Source organism: Aulonocara sp. 'chitande type north' Nkhata Bay, linkage group LG4, assembly GCF_057382095.1.
Source record: "Aulonocara sp. 'chitande type north' Nkhata Bay isolate Kocher_YH1m ecotype deep benthic linkage group LG4, A_spYH_male_GT1.1, whole genome shotgun sequence".
NCBI lineage: Eukaryota > Metazoa > Chordata > Actinopteri > Cichliformes > Cichlidae > Aulonocara > Aulonocara sp. 'chitande type north' Nkhata Bay.
Genome location: NC_141347.1, coordinates 25,573,486 through 25,594,761, shown reverse-complemented (window position 1 = coordinate 25,594,761; position 21,276 = coordinate 25,573,486). Strand labels below are relative to the sequence as shown.

General features: G+C 42.4%; 1 protein-coding gene across 2 annotated transcripts in view; it reads right to left on the bottom strand.

The window, feature by feature from the left end:
• LOC147332715 (protein sidekick-2-like) overlaps positions 1 to 20,773 on the bottom strand; it is an 86,266-nt gene extending 65,493 nt beyond the window's left edge. For both annotated transcript variants that reach the window (XM_086289389.1, XM_086289390.1), the window contains exon 1: positions 20,421 to 20,773. In XM_086289389.1, coding sequence (XP_086145515.1) covers positions 20,421 to 20,577 — 157 coding nt within the window. In that variant the 5' untranslated portion in view covers positions 20,578 to 20,773. The remainder of the gene's footprint in view (positions 1 to 20,420) is intronic.
• Between the last annotated feature and the right edge of the window lie 503 nt (positions 20,774 to 21,276).

Sequence of the window (21,276 nt, the reverse complement as noted above, 5' to 3'; positions counted from 1 at the left end):
GAAAGCCCACAGGCCCAGCACAGGAATTTCTGCATATGTGTGCCCAAATGCCTCCGTACCTGTGTGTACGTGTGTGTTTTTGCGCATCCAGGGTGTGGGAATACAGGAGAAAAAAAACTCCAGGGTGGTATATCCTGGATTAGCCAGCCATTTCTAACTTACCCTCACTGCTCTCAGCAGACATCCCATGGCTGACATGTGTCACCACACACAGCCAGATTATCAGGACTCTAATCCACCTCTGAGGCTGACTGGGTGGGTGAGAGGGCTTCAGAGGATCTGCCGCACCAAGAGTAATCCAGGACCTAGCATTTCAGGAGTGAAAGGGAGGGGGGACATGTTGTTGCTCCCCTTACTGTCACTGTCGATGTATGTTTGAGGTGCCATGTGGCCTTGGATTAGATTTGTTGCTCTTGCTGACATTTGGACAGACAGCTGTCAGCAAACCCAAAACACTATGGAGGCCTATGTATCTCTGCTGTCCTTGGGCTATCCCTGATTGTGGGGAAGCTAATCCTGTATCGATGTTTTCGCGGTCTCCTTTGTTACAATGGGTATCAATGACATCACACGTGCTGACATTGCCTCGCCAGCAAACAACACCATTGTTTGTCTGTGAAATACTGGGTCGAAAACATTTCCAAATGGGAGCAATGTACTGCCAATGATGTACCAGAGTAAACAAGTAGACAGGAAATATTTACTGATAATAATCTCATCAAACAGATGAATGAAGCTTTTCTGAGGAGTAAACATCTTTTGTGTGTTAGATTTGTGGAGATACGACATGGTATAATATATTCTGCAGCTATCCTCGGAGCGCAGCCTCGTAGACTCCTGAAAAAAAACAAAACAAAACAAAAAAATGCTCCTTAAATGGTAAAATAATGATTCATGTTTACATTTAATGGTAATGAAGCTGAATGGAGGCACAATAAAAGTGCCTGGTCTGTTTAGCTCTTGTCACTTGACACTGATCCTTCATTTGGTCGCAGGGGCGTTGGTAAGTGGAGCTGCAGGAGTATATCAGTGTCACACTACACAACCGTGTGAGAAATTAAGAGGATGATATCATGCAAATGTATCTATAGTTTTTTGTTCCAGGCAGAAATGCATGCCACTTATTTTTCATGTTAAATATTGGACAAACTTGTCACTTCACATACAAACATAATCAAATGAATGTATGTATGAACAAAAAGTGTTTTTTATGAAACATTTTTCAATCAATTTTCTTAGTGTGTGGAAGTTTGTCTCATACGATTTATGTTTTTATTTATTTATTTAATTTAACTTGGGTATCACTAGTACTGAAATTAGCTTCCAGCAAACAACATGAACATTGATCGTTATCTTCCCAGTTTTCGAATCCTAATAAAACATTTGTGTAAGTAAAAATGTAAATAAATGTACGTATCCTTGGCTAAATAGTTACGCAGACAATACATATGACTTTGTACAAATAAATAACCTTGACTATTGTATACTGAGGGCTACTTGTGGATTCCCACATGTTTCAGTGCTGGGTCCTAAACTGTTTATAGCATATTGTTTAGAAATAACATGTTTAAATTGTTAAAATTCACTTTGTTTGCTGATGATGCTGGAAAAATCTTGGAAAAGCTTGTGAATAAAGTCAAACTGAAAGCCAAACTGAAAGTTTGGGACTGGTTTGACTTTCATAAATGATCAAATTTACCAAATTATTAACAAATTACAGCAAAAACAAATACTGAAAAGGAAGCAACAGAATAAAAAGTACAACAAAAAGGATCATCTTGAGCAGGATAAGTGATCATAAATTATGTTGGAAAGCTCAAATAAACAATGAAATATTGAAAAATGTCTAAGACTATTGTACTATTACATAGAATGAGATCATTGTTATTATTATTTTATTATCATAAAAAGAGATCTTAAATTTAAAAAATGATGAATGGCTCTGACAAGGAATTAAGATAGGAAAAATCTAATAATATCCAGGAGTAAGCAAATATGAAATTTAAGAATAATTATCACTGTTTATGAAACAACATTTTTTCCCTTTGTTTATTTATTTATTCTTAATTTGTCATTTCCTTTGTTCTCTGTTTTGATTAAATCTGTTCTTAAAAATATTGACATTTAGAATATGCAATATAAATAATAGAGGTGTAATAAAGAAAAGATTCAGCCCGCTCCTTTTCCATCAATAATTTCTGTTATTCTGTTTCATTATTATTATTTTGTTTTTCCATCAGCATTTATTTTTATAGGGATTTGTGACTTAAAAAAAAATCTTTAGCATCCTTAATTGTAGCATTATTGTGCTGTAAAAACAAACAAAAAAAAAAACCTGCTGTGATACCACATGGTGACTTTTTGTGGAATGAACTGCCTAAATGGCATCAAGTCTTAGCGAATAAAAAAACGCTACTGTTCACCACAGCTTTTAGCTTCACATGCTTGGTTTTGATAGAGTGTTACACTGGAAGCCCTTCCTGATAGAACCCCAAAGACAACTTTTATCTCCAGCTGGAATCAAACCTGCGATCTTTCACTTGCCCAGGTAACGTGTTAACCACCACACTATAAAATATTTATTTTTAGCATTTCGGATTATAGCTGTCTCTTCCAGTAGTTAAACTTGACTGAGAAATTGCAAACACCCTCTTACTCAAGGGAAGTCACAAATTGAGTTGGGCAGCAGGGCAGTGGGGCAGGTTAGGTGTGCGCCAAGGACAGGGACTCCCTGCTGCTGCAAGGCACTCCACTGATTAAGAGAAGCCAATCACTCTTAGTGTCAGGTCTGCTAAGGACACAGCCTTTCTCTCACCTCATAGAAGATGAGTGGCTTGCCAGAGCACCAACACCAGTTCATCCAACTCCCCATTAGTTGTAGCAAATCAGTGAAATTTGACCTCTGGAGACCCCTGACTCAATACTGCCAGCTTATTAAGCTTGGGCAGTTTCAGGTTAGACAATAGTGCTGTTGCTGTAATGATGTAAACAATTCATAGTGGTAATACTGTGAGACAATTATTTTGCAAGTTATTGTTCTGTCATTGTTTTGAGTGTGGGTGTTGCATTCCATCTGGGAGATAGGGAAGTCATTAACTCTGCACAGACCGTTTCCAATCACTGAATTGTTGGAAATTGCATAAAACTAGCATCCATGCAGCAATACTTATAACCTTCCTGCCCATATTTTGTTTAAGGTCAGATGTCATATAATAGAGCTCAAAGACTGTGTCCAGTGACTAACTTTCACACATGTAAGACAATTAAATGCAAAAGAGAAGAAAAATAACACCTGAAAACTACTTTTGCCGTGCCTCTGTGGTTACCGGGATGCATGAATGATGTGGAGACAATCATACTGTAGTCATGGCATGGCTGCAGTGGTGATGCAGGAGATGTAATGTATTCTATGTGTCCGGACTGAGCTGTTGCAATACTATCTTTATGGTTAAATGTGTCCCTGGAGACAGCAGTGCAGAGGTTAGAGCGCAGAAACACACACTGAAGACTGCCCACCTCTCTGCTTGAGGGCCTGGCCACCAACCTCACAGATTTTTTAATAGCACACTAAAATGCTGCGTAAAGACTAAATTGCTGCCCTCAATGGGCAACAGATGATGGAATTAAAGAGATTTAGAGCTGTGGGGGAAACAGGCTGCGGAATGAGGGAAGAGAGGAAAGAGGGCAGCAGAGCTCACCAAGGCAGCATCTGGCCCTTGTAGGGGCAACACAGCTCTCTGGGAAGTCTCTATGGAGCGAGAAAGGGTCTGACTGATAGCTCTTTCTAACACCCACTATGTGCACAGACTGGCACACACCTACTAGTAACACCTGCTGCACCCATATGGCGCTACAATATCACCTTATCACCTAAACAAAACTAGAACATGTGAGGCGTAAAAAAAAAGTTCTTACCGTGAAATTGTGAGGGCATCGCACAAAAAAACACTCATTCCAACCCTACCCCTACTCAGGGTAACCATAGCAACCCATCACCTGTCGTCTCCTTGACAAGAATAAGCACAGAGCCAGGTCAGAGTGACACATTTTCTCTAACTCACAAACATGCAGGGTGATTTTTCATGTGCTGTGCAGTTACTCATAATCTCTCTTATTCCTACCAGAACATGAGCAGACACATACAGCCTACTCTATGCACACCAGATTTATCATCTGTCTTTTCTCATACCCTCCCTTTGTTCTCTGCTGTGCTCTCCACTCTCTGTTTGCCTCTCATTAACTAACACTTGTACTGTCACCGACATACACATAGACACGTGCACACAATGACACATTTCAGCATTACTACTCGTGCCAGAGGAAGCTGGTAAAAATGGCAACATTTATCCTGACCTGGCATATTCCGAGCCCAAGTGGAAATCTGGCCCACTATGAAGGGCCGGTGGGCTGGAGCGGCCTCTCTATTCACTGGAGACAAAACCTGGATCTGTTGCATGGTCTGGCTGGCTGGACTTATGAATAGATCCAACAATCCAGCAATGGCAGACCCCGTTAACCTTTTTACTGTGAGGTTCTGCCTTGACGTATATGTGCCATAGTTTGAAAGAGGTGACGCACGTGTTTTGTACTAGAGACAGGGTAGGTATTTAAGAAAAAATGAACCCACTGATGACAGCTTCGTGCTGCTTAATGTGCGCTCATGATATGGCCACACACAGTACAACAGCTGCAATATACTGAGCGACAAGTCAGGGAGAACTCCAGCAAAAATTTACTAACTGCAGCCTCATCCCTGACTACTCTCCCACACAAACTTGTGCTTTTATCTCATCCCAAGTGTGAAGGAAAGTTAAAAATAATTCAGAGTAGAAAGAGGGGGCTAGCAAACTGACACACTCCAACAAGCTCTGGTGTAAAGGATGAAGCGAAAGCACAGTGCTGTTGATATGTTAGGATGGGACAGGCTTTGTCCCAGGTGATAAGAGGGGGATGGGTCTCACCACCTTGGCTCTTATTTTCCCATTGCTTTCATCTTGCTGAACAGCGTAGACCCAGTGAGTCACCCAGTGAGCAAAACACAGCCAAAACCAATAGCCAGCAGATAGCATCTCTTACGCTAACAAGCTTTTCACTTGGGGATACCATCAGCTCCCTGGTTTTCTCGTACAGCTAATTAGGGATGGACTGAGAAGCAAACCTGCAGCTATCTATACACCCTGTTTTTTTATTCTCTGTTCTCTCAATCCTTTTCAAAAGTGATGCTTTTCTGTCTCCATCCTGCCCCTCTTTGTCTCCCTCTCTTTCTGTCTCCCTCTCTTCCTCACATGCTCACTCTTCGAAGGATATCGCTCCCTCAATTCCATCCACACTTCATTCACTTTATATGCCCCTATCTAGCATCTTCCAATCCACTACCAACGCTGCCATCACTGCCACTATGTCCAGCCCAAGGCCACTACTGCCTCTTAATCCCATTAGACCAAACACAATCAATTATCCAGCCAGCCATAAGGATCTGAGAGCATTAAAAGGTTAGCTCAGGAGATTTAAAGCCATTGATGTCTATGACAGCAATGCACCCTACACCTCCTCCTTCAAGTACTCTCTGCTTACCAATGTAGTAGTGTGTGTGTGTGTGTGTGTGTGTGTGTACGCGTGTATGTATGTCAGCATGTGTTCATCAACATGACACCCTGGCACCAACTTGAGCCACCATGCATCGCTAGCGGATCTTTAATCATGTCCCTGCAAGTCCTGGCAAATTACTGCCTTGTGATGGTAATCGATAAAGCGATAAACACAGCCGGGGACCGAAGCTGCTGGAGCGAAGAAATACCACTGCGGCCACTGGTTGAGGTTTTTTTCCCCCCTCTCATAATCTGATCCGTCTCTTGCAAAGAGTAAAAGAAAAAAAGTAAAGGAGAAAGATCCCCTTCTTCCAAGGGGACTCTTGTAGGTGAGAGAATAATGCACCCTGATACACTCTACTTGCATTAAGAGTTAGGAAAGTTATGAGATGCAGGTGTAGGTCAATTTAATGCAGGCAGGTAGAGTGACATAATCATATTGTAATCTGTAGACTCATCTCACCTCCCTCCATATGTCCCAAACTCAATGCCCCAGTGCTGCTCCATTCATCGCTTGATCTAATTCTCCTTCTCCCTCGCCTTTATCTTTCCCATACACTCTTCTCCTACGCTCTCTCCTCACTGACTTGTTCCTTCTCAGGCGAGAAAATTAAATATGATCATTCCTCTTCAAAGGCTCCACTATTAGCCACATAATGAATATTCAGTTAATGTAGCAGAGAGGAGAGTGTGTGAGGAACAGAAATAAGTGACAGCAAAAGGTAAATCTCTTCAGATGGTGCCACAGCACAACTACTAAAATCTCTTGAATGCACATAGCATTCCATACATGACTTTATAGCCAATAAATTTAAAGCACAAATTAATACATGTATCTTATTGCCATGAACAGACAGCTCTGTGGCATTTAACGGTGTGATTGTACATCTACATCATCAGAATCTAATACATCACTTATGGCTTAATAACATTTTGAATGATGAATCACTGATTATGGTGCTATTATGAAAGACTTCCTCAAATCACGTGTCCCTGAAGCAATCTCCACTGAAAAATGATTTTTCAGTGACCCGGTTTGTAGAGTACGCTTGGGGAGTGTGATTGTGTGTACAGCGTCTCTTTATGTCTGTCTCCACGTTGGTTGAGTGTGGAGTGAGTGCATATGAGAGCATGAGGGTGGGAATGGATGTTTGTGTCTGTGTGTGCCTGTATGTCTGTGTCTATATGTCAGGTTGGGTATCAGACGCCACCTCTCTGGGGACACCTCAGGCCCTCCAAGGTTTGGAGGCCTATCTCCACCCACCACCACTTCCCCTGCCGGTGGCGGACTCCCTCAGGTGTCGGTGTGTTGGTGGTTCTTTGTGTCTGGGGGTGGGCGTCCGGGTACACACCGGCTCACTCCTTAGCGGCCGCTTGTCGGGGCCTGGGGCCTGGGGCTCGCTCGGGCCCCTTTGGAGGTGGGGTGCCCCCGGCCTCTCGGCCTGGGGCTCGGTCACTCAGGCACAGCTGGGGGCCGGCGGAGCTCACGGGCGCGTCACTGCAACTCCCCCTGACTTCTGCTCCGCGGCTGCTGGGCGAGCCCTCATCTGGGACTCTCCTCAGCTCTTACTGGAACAGTGGCGCAGCTGCCCCTCTGTTGGTCTTCCATGGTCTCTTGTATTCTGGGGGCCTCTGGATGTCTGGAGTTTTGATCTCCTCCATACCCGCTTCACACCCTGGAGGACGGGGCTGTGGCCCCCCCACACTCCCTAGCAGATCATTACATGGAGAAACCTTTGGAATGCAAGCATGCTGATCCACACAGGTATGCACACATGGGTATTCACAGACGCGGACTAAAGCTTTCTTGGCTGCTACCTCAAAGCACACTGTGCGCTGTCTATCTTGCGTGCTGCACAATATCGTTTATTATTTAGTAAATATTGATATCTATGACTAGCTAGTTTATTGTGATGGTGCTTTGTTTTCTCTATTATTATGTTGCTCTTTGTTGTTTGCTGTCTCCTCTGTTTGTTTTTTCTGTTTGTTTTTTTTTTTTTTTCTCCATACAGGTGACCCAGGAGTTCTTTTTTTTTTTCTCTCTCTTCCCCCCCCTTCTCACCGTCTCTTCTCCCCTTTGGTTTTCTTTCTTTCTCTCCCCCTCTTTCTCTCATTCATTCCCCCTGTCCTATTTATTAAAAAAAAAAAAAAAAAAAAAAAAAAAAATGACAAAGGATGAACTGAAGCTCTGCCGTCACGTAATGTCGCATACTGCTGTTTCTGATGTCATTTAAAAAAAAAAAAAAAAAAAAAAAAAAAGATTTTTCTATGGCTTGCGAGGAACCGAAGCACTTGTGGCTCCACCTTAAACTCCCCATGCTAAGAACTTGTCCGCTTGTGTTCCAGATGCAGCTGCCAAGCACCTTCTCCACTGGGATTCAAATGTGTTTCCTCATGCAGACACGATAGCCACTTTCCAATTTCAACTTCATCCTAAAGCACCAATTTCTACTGCCGTGCTGGTGATTGAAATATGAAACCCTGCATATATACAGGCCATTACAGAGAATACAAGGCTCCAGCTGCTGTCTATCCGCCCAGGGAAGCGAGAGGAGAAGAAACAACAGGGATCAGCTACGACCGGAACACATTTCTATTTATTTATTATTCAATAAGGCTGAATTGGCCCCTGACCCCCAGTAGCAGCTCACGCCAAACTACCCTCAGAAGAAAATCGCAGCATTGCTGAATCGAGAGGAAATCAAACAGAATCCCTGGGGCTCAGTGGTATGAGAGTTCAAATCTGACAGAATTTGATGAGTCTCCCTTTTGAGTAATTCCTTTTTTGCTGTTTTTGATTTATGTGAACATGTTTCAGAAGCACAAACATTCACTTTCTAGGGCAGTACCATCAACACAGACATGCCGACATAGAAATAACAAGTAAATAAGTGAGTCGCCCCAATAAGCAGAGTCGTTGTAGGCATCCTAAGTGATGAGCATTTCTCTAAGATTGGTTTTGCATCTGCTCTTTTCTTCGCTCTCTTTACAACCCTGCAAACCAATGTGTGTGGTTTTTTTTCTGGGACAACAGATATTGTTTTTTTTCTTCTTTCTGTTATGATCCTCCAATTTTCAGCAGAAAGAATGTGATGAAAAAGAACTTCTAACCTTATTTCAGCTTATGAGAGAGAAACAGAAAGAAGTAACTGTTGCTCAAGAGCAAAAAGGAATGAACTGAGTAGCACAACACCTAAAACATACAGCAGAAAATATTTGGGGAATGAATGTAGAAGGGTGAGCAAATGCTGCAATTACACTGTTGTTTGCAGCTCCCAAGGTTGTTTTGGCTGTTAATTAGTTCAACTTGATGGCTTGCATCCATTGGTGCAGTCTAACCCAGTTAAGTCAGTTGCTCAATGAGTTTTTTCTGGGCCTTAAATACTGAACCACTTCTCTACAGGAACCTGGCCCAAGGTTAGCACCATGGTGTCAGTCATGCCCAGTGTCCGACACTGAAAGCCTGCCATGCTCCTCAAGTGCTTGCCAAAGAACACTCACCAAGGTTACGTCTGTCAATGGCAATGAATATCCTACTTATCTCAATCAAAGTCCTTCACAAATCTTTGAGGAATCGGTTCTGCCTGTGCTTCAAAAATGGAAAAAAATAAGGACATTAACTCTTATTGATGAGGGGGAAACAGTCACGCTGTTGCATCTAAATTGAACAGCTTGACAGATAACATCTTGAATTATTAAGCCGCAACCAATCAAATAAACATCTTCAATTAATCAATTAAAATAGTTGCCAACCAAGTGAAACAGATGAAAGCATTTGCATATCCTTGTTTGTCATACCTCTCATCTGTGTAAAGGGAAGCACACACTATTCAGTTTCTCTTATGTGTTTAGGATGGGAAGACTGACAGACAGAGCTTTTGATAGTGATGAAAAGAAAAATAAAATACATTTCATACTGAGAATTAAAAAAAAATCTGCTTCAAGCAGCTGCAGCAAAAAAGCCAAGTGCAGAACTGAAAGCCTTTCTCCTTGCTTTATATACTGGATGCAATATGAACGCTCATGTTGAGTTAACAGTGGTTCATTATTAATGGGCATGTACGGTAATGACTGTGCTTAAATGCCAAACCACAGAGAGATAAATTAACATATCTTCATGTCCCCAAAGTCAATCTCAAAGAAATGAATCGTGCAGTAATGACAATAAATTGCTGCACTTTGTTTCCACAGGATATAATCTATAAGTTGGTTGACAGGCAATGTAAATGTGTTGTTTGTGCAGCATAAATCACAAGCTAACAATGCAACACCTGTGGATTTTCAAAAGTAAAAGAAATCCTCTTTCAAGCCTCCCAACTGCTCAATATTTCACACATAATATTAACCGATCTTTTGTGCAGTGACATCGTGCACAAATGGAGGCATAAGCTATGATGGATGCTGTGATAATTATAATTTCAGTGATATAACAGCGAGGTAGAGAGATGCTTGATACATGGGTTTGTTTGCATCCAGTGAGTAAACACTATCGTGAAATAACAATGAAATGACAAGCGTGTCTTTCTTAAATGTTGGAGCCTTTTTAAGTATGATCATGCTGGGGCATTCACCTGTGTGTGTGTGTGTGTGTGTGGCTGTTTGTCTGATCCCTGCAACATCTTCCATCTCCAGGGGCACCGGTTCCCTCTCTCATCAACCATGCCCAGCCAATGTGACTGTCACTCCCAATCTGCAATGAGAGGGGAGCCTGTGCCTATTTTTATAAATGTATTCATATTCATTAGTCCTGAGTGTCATTCATAGCAGCAGTTCTATGCGGTGCGTAACCATCAGAGGCTGGAGGAGCCTGCCTCCTCTCATCGCACAAATTAATAACACAGGCAATCACTGCAAAGGTGCCTACTGTCAAACAACAATGGCTACTGATTTCCATCACCTATGCACACTTCCTCACTTCCAGATGACACAAAAAAAAACCACTCAGTGGTTTTCCCTCAGGGAATCACACCAAAAAATGCTATTGTAAAAGCCTTTGAAATATGAAATCATTAATTTAAGTGAGAATTAATTACAGCCTTTTTTTCCCCTTGACCCACCGCAATATTCTGCGTCATGACATCTTTGTGGCAGCCGGTTAATTGTGCAGAATAACTGTGTGAACGCTGGCTGCTAATGAGAGCAATTAGGCATTAGGCTCGCACAAAACTTCAAACGCTTGCTCAAAGACTCCACACTTTGGCTTGATTGGCTTGTATGCGCCACATAGGGCACATGATGAGCGCATGATCCTTCGCTGCACTAGCTGGGAAAATCGGCTCTCCCGGTTAGACCGACACGACTGTACTTTTTGAAATAAAATAAAGTTTACATGAAGACTCATTTGCGGATGCTCTTCTGTATGCCGCCCATGCATTTTTTTCTTGCACCATTATGGGCACTGTGCATTCCTAAGTGATGGAAGTGGGCTGCTTCTCACAGCCTTGCCATGTTTTTTTCATGGCCATTGTTTCTGCTCCACCTTGCTTTAAATCAACAGCACAATGCACCCCCCCCCCCCCCCACACCCATCCCCCCACACCCCCCATTACTCCACTGTACTTCACTCTGGACAACATAAATAAAACAGGCTTTCAATGATGCAGCGAGGAACGCCACATTGGGCTCTGAGCAGTGGTGTGATTAAAGCTTTTAAACACCGCCACCCTTTGAGTTTGCATATGTCAGCTCTGCAGTCTGTTTGCAAGAAGACTGGTAGGGTAAATGTTCCCTCTGTAGTTTCCCTTATCATGTCTTTTTTTTCCTTTTTCCCTATTTCTCACTAATGCAGTAAGGCCAAGACTAGGTCCACTTTAACATACACAGTAATAAAGCAACATTCAGTAATAAAATTGGAACATCAAGAGCAAAGCCCACAAAGGAACATAAAAGCAGAAAGGTACTTGCTGTGCAACAGTGATGGATACGGTTCTAGCAGCTCTACATCCTGTACTCATGTATCATGCAAACCTATTGTTACACTACCTTTGTTCCTTTCTGTTTCTTTGCTTGACAATTAAGTTGCAGCTTTCCTCCCCTAACAGAGCAAGCATATTCATTCTAAAGCATCTGGAGATTGGTGTAACAAAGACTAAGAGAACACATTTTTGACTGGTCATTTCTTCTCACAATTTGCTCACTGTAATCTAATAATGACAACCCCTTGAGTGATCACAGAAATGGAAATCAAGACTACTTACTGAATTCCATGTTGGCCAGAGCAACTTCATTTAACTGATACAATCCAGCTGACTTCCCCATTTTTGTAGGTGCCACAGGCAAGGAGCATGTCCAGTATTGTTACAATAAAACATGTGCTCAAACATTTTTTTCACCGAATGAGGAAGTTATTCTTTGAAAGCACACCCACCCCACCACCACTTACAAATTCAAACAGCTTGACCAGCAGTTTGACAAAAGATTTGGTGACAGTGATGTGGAAATGTAGCCCGAGGCCTCCACGTGTACAATCTACTCACTAAGAGGGACAACAATAGCCAGCCCTTCTTTTGTTGCTGCAGTAATGCTTTCGGTTAATTCGGGCATCACAAATCAGTTTTGAGCTATCATATGTGTCGTATGTGATGCAAATCTGATTTGGCTTTACTCTCTTGAGTGAAGCTCTGTCTCAGCCCATAGTGCATACAAGAGGTTGCAGAGTCTCCAGTGTAGAGACAGACGTCCAATTTTGTCAGAAGACCTGCTGGTGCAGTACAGTGCATGTCCCCAATAGGGCACACTGGGGCCCATTTGTTTAGCTACTTCACTCTGGCTTTGAGACAAGAGGAGACAGTGACCGAGGCATCTGGGATATGGTAGTCCCCTGCAGAATTAAACAGGCTGCGTCTCAAGCCCCAGTGACAGGAAATCTCACTCAGATCACAAAAGGCAGCACTGATTGCGTCTGACATGTGCATCCTTTTCCTTCAGATGCAATGTCTTTGTTTTGTCTGGATTACTTGCGTGTAGGCATTTGTATTTTAGTGTAGCCTCTTTCTGTTTGTGTGTTTATGTCTACAGATGTGCATGTGCATGCGTGTGCAAGAGTCCATTCAGCCTGCTCCTCATCTAAAATTGAAACCGTGACCTTTTCATAAATATTAGCTGTCTGTGAGAGTACGCAAAACCTAAAGAGTGTGTAAAAGGGTGATTCCAAATTAAAAAATTAGACTCATGGGGGATAACCAGAAATTGGTTGTGTCTAATCAGCCGAGTAAAGTGCTGAAATACAACAGTAAATGTATAAAAAGGCTGGCAGTAGGAGAAGTGGAAGGGTTACTGTTTGGGCTCAAACTGGGCACACTAATCCCTTTGATCCCCCCATTTTACTGTCAGCTGTTTCCTAGCTACCGTCGGATCTGCACAGAATTTAGGATTTGTGCTACTGTACACCACAGCAATCTCTGCCCCACTGATGCAGCGCTCTCCTTTCTTTCCTCCATCAATACCCCACCCAGCATCAACATCCTTAGTAATATTCATTTCTCTCTCTGTTCCTCTCTCTCCTCCACCTCACTGCAGCTGGCAGTGACTGCGACATGGCAATGAGACAGGTTAAATTGGAAAGTATTTTGCACAGAGGACCATCAGAACATGACGCCTCACACTGAAAAAGCTGATTCTGATTTTGTCTATTCACACGAGACACCATGGCTGTGCCCCACTTTCATTAGTTGTGCCGAAAGTAGCATTCAAATACTGGTCTTTTGAGAAAGCTCTATTTAGCGATAATGAAACAATCTACATGTATTTGTGTCAATGCATGTGTTTGAATAAGGAAATGTGTTTGGTTATTAGCATACTTGCACACTTTTGCCGTGTGCATGCTTGTGCATCTGCTAACATGCATTAAAGCAATAAAGACACTTTATTGGATTCCTCTTTCAAGCTGCCTTTGAAATTAAAATAAATAGGCAAATGTATCTACGCAGGATCTCTTTCATCCTTGTCAGTATTGGTTGCTTTTAGAGGTGCAGTGCACCACAGACTTCCCACTTAACCTCTGAGGAGCTCTCCCAAACTGATCCTAAATCATTCCAGGCAGAAACACATGGCCAACTCGATTTGCGTATTGGCAGATTCATGCTTCATTGTCAAACACTGGCTCTCCATGGCTCTGCGCCCATTAATCCTGTAAGCATGTAAAAGAATGAATACCACAAGTTTCTCAATTTGCCAATTTCAATAGGAGCTGCCAGACTGTATTGATTTTGTATGTACGGTACACTTGCATAATTTGTATCATTCACACAGTCAAACTCTCAGGCCACCTTTTTTTCCGGAGGCTTTGTTCATTGTGTGTATTTTGATTAAGTACTGTAAGGTTTTACCAGGCATTGCTTGCCTTGGCAGATAAATGAAAAAGCAATGATCAAGGACATGGTCAAACACAATATCACTTAATACATTCAGGAAAAATGGCAGAAAAAACATATTTATCCAGGACTTGATCACGTTGAAGTTTGTATTTTAGGTGTGACTATATCTACCTACATGCAACCTTCCTTAAAAGGAGTAAACAGCATTTGTCTCAGCTTTCATCTGAAGTTGAACCCCTTCTTATGCTTTTAGTCTTGCACCTGAAGCGCTTTTGTGGCTTGTACTGAGGGGCCAAGAAAAGAGAATCCAGATGTGACACAAGCCATAGAGAAGAAGCCAGCAGTACCACTGTCAGTGCCTGTCACCATCACACTTCTTATGAGACACTCTGCTGATGTCACAGGCAAGGACGCCGATCAAAGATATATGTACATTAAAGTGCCGTCATACTACAATGACAACCTGCTCCACTCTGCCATGCCTACCAGCTCAGAATTCCTTATCAGCAAACACAAAAGCTCTGCTGGATGTGATGGTAGGTATGAGTTTCTGTAGATTTATCTCAGTTGATGCCTTTGGCTGTTCCATGCTTTAACATCTGCAATGATACCCCTGATGCAAGAGAGATACTCTCTAGCACACCATTTGTTTTTTAGTGAAGGTGGAGTACTGTCAAGCCATGACATGAGAGGGGGGGGAGGGGGGAGGACCTGATGTTGAGCTCCCTACTATCTTGGAGAAGTGCAAAATGGCAGGTGTAAGAAAAAAGAAAGATCAGCCACAAAGTGAAATCCCATGTTTCAAAGAAGGGGACAATGGCGAATGAGGAGCAGCTCTGGCCCTAATCAATAATGAGCACAAGGCATGAAGATACATTTTCTCAGCCCACCAGTGGGTCTGGTAAGACTGCTGCGAAGCAGAGCAGCAAACTCAGCCCTGCGATTGGGGAACACTGAGACTCCTTCTTTACAGACAAAACCTTGCCTTGGACTAGTCTGCCCAACCAGTTCAATTCACTTTTATTTATATAGCCCCAAGTCACAAAAGCAGCTGCCTCAAAGCACTTCATATTGCAAAGTAAAGACCCTACAATAATACAAAGAAAATTCCAACAATCAAATGACACCCCCCAACTCCTTGTCGACAGTGGGAAAGAAAAACTCCCTTTTAACAGGAAAAACCTCCAGCAGAGTCAGACTCAGGGAGGGGAAGCCATTTGCCCCTCCGGAAAAGAGCCAGAGATTAATAATAACTAATGATTAAATGCAAAGTGGTGTATAAACACAGAGAGTGGGAAAAGGTGAGTGAAAAAGAAACACTCAATGCATCATGGGAATCCCCCAATAATCTAGACCTACTGTAGTGTAACTTAGGGAGGATACGCTTTATCAAAAACAAAAACGTTTTAAGCCTAATCTTAAAAGCTACCAACTGACCCTGCATTCATACATGGTCGAAGCAAGAAGAATAAAAGGAAAGGTGCCTATATCACCTGAAAAACACAGCTTTCATTGGAAACAAAAAAATGCACTGGAAGCAAAGACAGGAATATACACACTCTTTCGGACCTCTTTAGCTTCATATGTTGAGGAGCTTGTTGTTCAGCAGACTCTGGGTGTCTGTACCAAGTTTAACAGCAATATCGGCGTGCCTATTCATGTCATCACTTACTGCAGGGACTCACAGCTGGTAGTAGCGCCGTTATTGGCTTGGTTTGAAGTCAGGACAAGAATGGAGCAGAATGTCAAGATGTGAAGTCGTTCATGTGAACGGACACAGAAAATAGATACTTGTACCGCCAGTTGTTTTTATGAGGACAGGAGGAAAAAAATGTACCCGCCACCCCCGCCTCGCCACAGTTTTTTTCCTCCATTTCTCTATGTCTTTGTCTCTTTTGCCATTTTATTCACAACACAAGAATACACTCACCAGTCCCCAGGAGGGGCACGCTGGATGAGAGCAGAGATTCAGTGAGCACATTATGCTGTAAAAAGCATTGTTTCTCACCATGGTTTTCCTTGAGTTGCCTTTGTGTTGTTTAAATGTTTACATGGAACAGCTTGGGGGCTTGAAGGCAGATGTATGGTCCAAGAATAGTCGGTAAGTACAATCTCTCTTTTCCCTGGACAAAAGTATTGACACAATTTTAAAGGCTTTCATATGGCTCCTTACAATAATACTTTGATGAAGACGCATGCACAACATCCTGCTGCCTTTTCAAAATGATATTACACAAATTAACCAAAAAGTGCCCCTTCACATTCCCCTCCCTTTAGCATTCAAGGTCACATCCTCTTTGAGCTTACGTCCCAGCTCAGGGCCTTTTTTGAGACATTTTTTGTTGTTGTTGATAGTTGAGGTGCCTTTCAGCCTTGTGTCAAATTGATTAGACGTTTAGCCAGGAGAATTAATATGTGAAGAATTTGCCTGTTTTCCCCTGCAGCACTCCACCCTCCAAGTCTCATTTGTAAACAAGGAGACATGGAAGTGAAACTACTCTCAGCTATGTGATTAAAATGGGCCCCAAAAGAAGAGCTTGCCTCCAGATCAATGCCGTTATTATTGAAAAATTTAATTTGAGTACCCTATACCTTGCCCAAACTGTATTTTTGACTCAGTAAGACAAGAAGGACTCTCTGTGGGTAACGAATCAATCTGGATAACACAATTTTGTTGAGTGAAGATCCCACAGGTTCTTCCACATCTTGTATTCTCAGGCTCACACTAAGTCCCAAACATTCACAAAGCAAAAAAAAGCAAAAAAACCCAAAAACCTTCATTCTTCATAGAAAGTATTGATTTCTGCTATGCTGATAGGCAGACATCAGCATAGCACACACATGGAAGGAGATAAGACTATTTCCTGCATGCAAATAGCCATTTCCATAGCCCTTTGGGCAAATGGCAATTACTGGGCAAGGGGCGAATGCCAAAACCCTGCAGTACAAGTTAATTTGATTACATTTCCTTTATGAACTATAAACACAGTTTTGCTGCTCGACTGAGCCAATTAAAGGCTTCCTGAAGCTAAAAAGCGTTGACAGCACAACAGCCCCATTGTTCTTCAACAATAAACTTGATTGTAATCATTTGTCACACTTAAACCCATTTGAGGCATTTGTATTTCCTTTTTTTCTTTTTTGGGGGAAAATATTACCCTTAATTTAGAAGGAAAAAAGTCTGTCTTTTTCATTCAGTCATTCGAAAGCACCATTTCATTCCCCCCCCCCCCCCCCCCCCCAGTTAAGCTGTGATATGTTCTATCTTGGAGGATAAAGCCTCCTGTGGCAACAGAAACAAAAAGCACCCCCACCCAAAAAAAAACAAAAAAAAAACAGAGATGAAAGCAAGAAAAAAAAGGCAGCTGTTTGATTTGGAAGTCGTAAGGCTGCCGCCACATTTCACCTGAGGCTGTGCAAGCCACTAGCAGGTCTCTCCTGGCATGAGCCAAATTGAGAAGTAAACAAGCATTTAGTCCAAATTTCAGCAGCTGTTAGCTCTCAGGAGCAGTCAACATGTTTAATTAACTGCATTTCACCAAACAGGGAGATACATATGTCATAAATATGTACACCGTGCAATTATGCAATGGCAGCTGAGAAGTTACAGCACTCCCAAATCACCAAGCCACATATAGGACTCCCAACACAATCCAAAGAGCTTCAGGTTGTGGAATATGCTGTGATTTTGTCACCGATAGATCTCATGATCTATTGTCATATCACAAAATCAGATGCCAGAGGCCAATGTCGAAACAATGGGACTATGCAGGTCTACTGTTATGGAGCTACATGCGAAACAGATTGAGCTTTCTATTATTTGTGATGGAGGGTTGTATGTGTGGGTGCAGACGAACAGGTCTGTCATCCGTCTTTGTGGGAAGATGACTTTGATTCCATTAAAACTGTATTATATTTCTCTTGATGGAGTTGTGTAATCTTGTACATATAGATTTTTGTATCTTTCTGTGGATGCACTTTGCATGCATGCATGCGTAGTTGTGTGTCACTGATGTAGATGAATTATGATCTGGTGCCCGCATTAGAGCAGGGAGTTTTAATCACACAAGGATTCAGAGTGTTTTAAACAAACGCTTTTTTGTAAGCATGGTGGATTATTATAAGATTTAAAGATTTGGAAATGGCTGACAGCTGTCAAGCTGCATAATAACGTACGTCCAGAAAATTATAGCAGCTGCCGGTTGGCAGAATGTCAATGCTGCTATCTAGATTAAAGCTCAATAGACAGGAACATGAGCACCACTAAGCATACACACGCACACACACACTTTTACAAATGCACGACAAGATGCACATAAAAAACACAATCACTTGCAAGAAAGATTTCAGCAGAAGGGGCTTTGAGGAGAAAATGAGGAGATACAGAGGGGAAGACAAAAACTCACATCAATTTACTTGGTATTTTGATGAGGGGCTCTAAATGAGTCTTAAAATGGCTTGCTGAGAGCAGCCTGTAGAAAGGTTCCCCCATGGATCTATCATGTATCCTCTTGTGCACTGAAGCAACCAGCTTTTATAACACAGCTGGAGCCTTGCTAGGAACTTGCTGAAAAACAAGTTCACACCACCTATGGCTCCCTGGGGAAAAGCACGTGCATCTATGTCACCTAATTTATGACATCCTCAGAGGTTCTCCCCTCTCAGGGAATGACTACAGCATGTCTAACTTTATCCAGAGGCACTGTTGCACTGCCACTCATTTGCAAACAAGGATTCCCCATGAGGAGGAGATCTGCTTCCAGCTTCAGAAAAACAAGACCTCTCTGGATGCTGAGATGACCCCCTGCAAAGACTGCGACTGCATCTTCACTAAAGAACCAAAAGCAGCAATTGTGCGCAATAGAGGAGGCCCTTCTCAATTGAAAGAGTAGGCAGACTGAAGAGTGAATCTCTCACCAATGCTAATGCACACCCGGGAACATTCAAGGGGCCAGAATACCAACAGCAAAGATGAGAAAAAGGTCTATTTGGGGAGAAAAGGTATGGCCCTGTCAAGTAGCCTAGAAGCGCTCAACAGATCCTCACAGACTCCAGGCATGTTAGTTTGAGAAAAGGATGCTAATAACTGTTAGAGGAACTGTGCTCTGCATAATAAGAGACGCCTGAGACTCTTTTCAGATAAGGTTGGAAGCACTTTAGAGCAATGCGACCTGTTCAAAGACAAACAAGCAAAGGGATTATGCTGCTTTTAGCACTTTGATTCACTGAGCATTGTGATTATAAGATGGCGCGTGCATAGGAGAGCCACTTCTCATATGAACTAACTTCCAAAACAAGACTTTCTTCATCCTTTGGGATCTATAGAAGTAAATTCTTCACTGCTCTGTATGTCAAACATTAATCTTTCTGCGAGACCTGCTGTCCAAAAAAAGATCCTGTGTTTGAATTCCAACAGTAAGGTTAAACACGATTCAATACAAATATACTCAGATTACTAATGAAATTCAAAGTCAAGTGAGCCCACAAAGTACATTTTATTATTTAGAAACTTATCTTCCGTTCTTGTGATAACTGGCTTTTCCATTTGTGAAATTAGAAAGCAAGGTGGAAATGCTCTCTCTGATTTTCTGTCTTTATTTAGTTTTTACTATAGATCTCATTATCTTCTCACTGGCCAAGAGGACATCCACGAACAGATGTAAAGTGAGAAGTCATACCAGTTCACAGTAATTGTTTAATTAGTGCAGATATAGTCTCCCTGCCTCCTTACATCTTTAACTGTGCAAGGAAGAAATGAACACCACATATTTTGTAATGGATTCATTTTGCGTCAAGCCCGTTACTTTCACACACTCTCTAAGTGGGAGACTACAAAGGACCAAAAGAGGCACAGCACAGCAGCACAGCCTTCAAACAAAGGCCTTGCATTACTGTCCCATAGCCATATTCATGCACGTTAATAACAGCATCTGCTGAACTACCTATAGGCGGATGGGGAAGATCAAGCTTCAGCAACGGTGAAATGTTCTGAGGTTTTCAGGACCGATTGATTTTATGAGGCTTAATCTTATAAATAATACATTGTAAAGCAGTTATAGCATGGAATACAACACGTTATGACATGAATATTAAGTCAGACACCTGGTGTTTTTCAGCTATTATGACACAAAGACAAAACATATCTACATTACACTCTAAATATTAGCGACTTTTTTATTCTTTCTTTTTCTTTTTGAGAAGCCAGGCGGTTCTCCTTGAGCGTTTGGAGCAGTCGAGTGGCCCCGTGGTCACAGTGGGGGTACGTTGTGGAGAAGAAACCCCGACAGTTTACGCGTTGTCTGAAGCAATTAATTTAACGAGTGACGAATTGAAGTGTGGTTGTCCTGTAACAAATGTGACTTTTTCAACTGAAAACGCACACAGTTTTGCCACAGTTTTTGTTTGACTGACATTAGTCACATACCTACATCTCCCACAGACTTTCCTGCGCGCTTCTTTGCTTTTATTAACAGCAGCAGTCCGGTGTGAATAAAAACCACTGACTTGCGCGTCTTACCTTGCGCCTTGGCGCCGAGGACACAAGTCGTCAGCAGCAGAACCCAGCAGGACACCCACACCTGTCCGACCGGTTCAGTCCGTCCAGCTGTAGTCATGGTCCGCAGTGGTACCGTCGAGTTCCCGGTGCGGTTTCCCCGTCTCCACGCTGGGAACATGTTGCTCCGTGGGCACACACTCCCGGGAAGAGTCCTGTTTGCCGTTGGTCCTGTGCGTCAGAATGCTCCTCACTGGTGATGAGGTTGAGTGACTGGAGGAGAACGGGGAGACTTCGTCAGAGAGCACCAGGCGTGCATCAGATAGGCACGCGGTAGTATGAAAAGCCTGTGGACAAGTCCCGCATGAGCAAGGCGGAGTCAGTCCAATTGAATTTGCTCGGCTGTCAAGTGTGCGAGACAGAGTATTGACATCATCTTCTTACTGCTCCGAATAGCCTCTGAATATATCACAGAGAGCAGTGAAATAAATAACAGGGAATGACGGGGCTGACGAAACTGCACACAGCCTCCCAAGTTCTTGTGATACAATGGACAGTTTTTAGCCCCTCCTAACTAAAATAAACAAACAACAACAACATAAAAAAACAGGTATTTGTTTATTTGTTTTCTAAACAGCCTCAATTCTCACTACAGCTGTCCTTAAGCAAGGCACTTTAGCGACCGGTGGCAGGCAGTAAGGTTTCACACTAACTCGCTTGTACGTGTGCTTTTGTGTATGAGCTGTTGACAGTGGGAATAGACTAAATATAGGTTAACAAGATTTCTTTGCATCTTAAACACTGAAAAGAAAAAAAGACCCATATGCTGCTCAGAGTTTGCCATTAAGGAAGGCCTCTGACAGGACAGTCATTTTTTAAA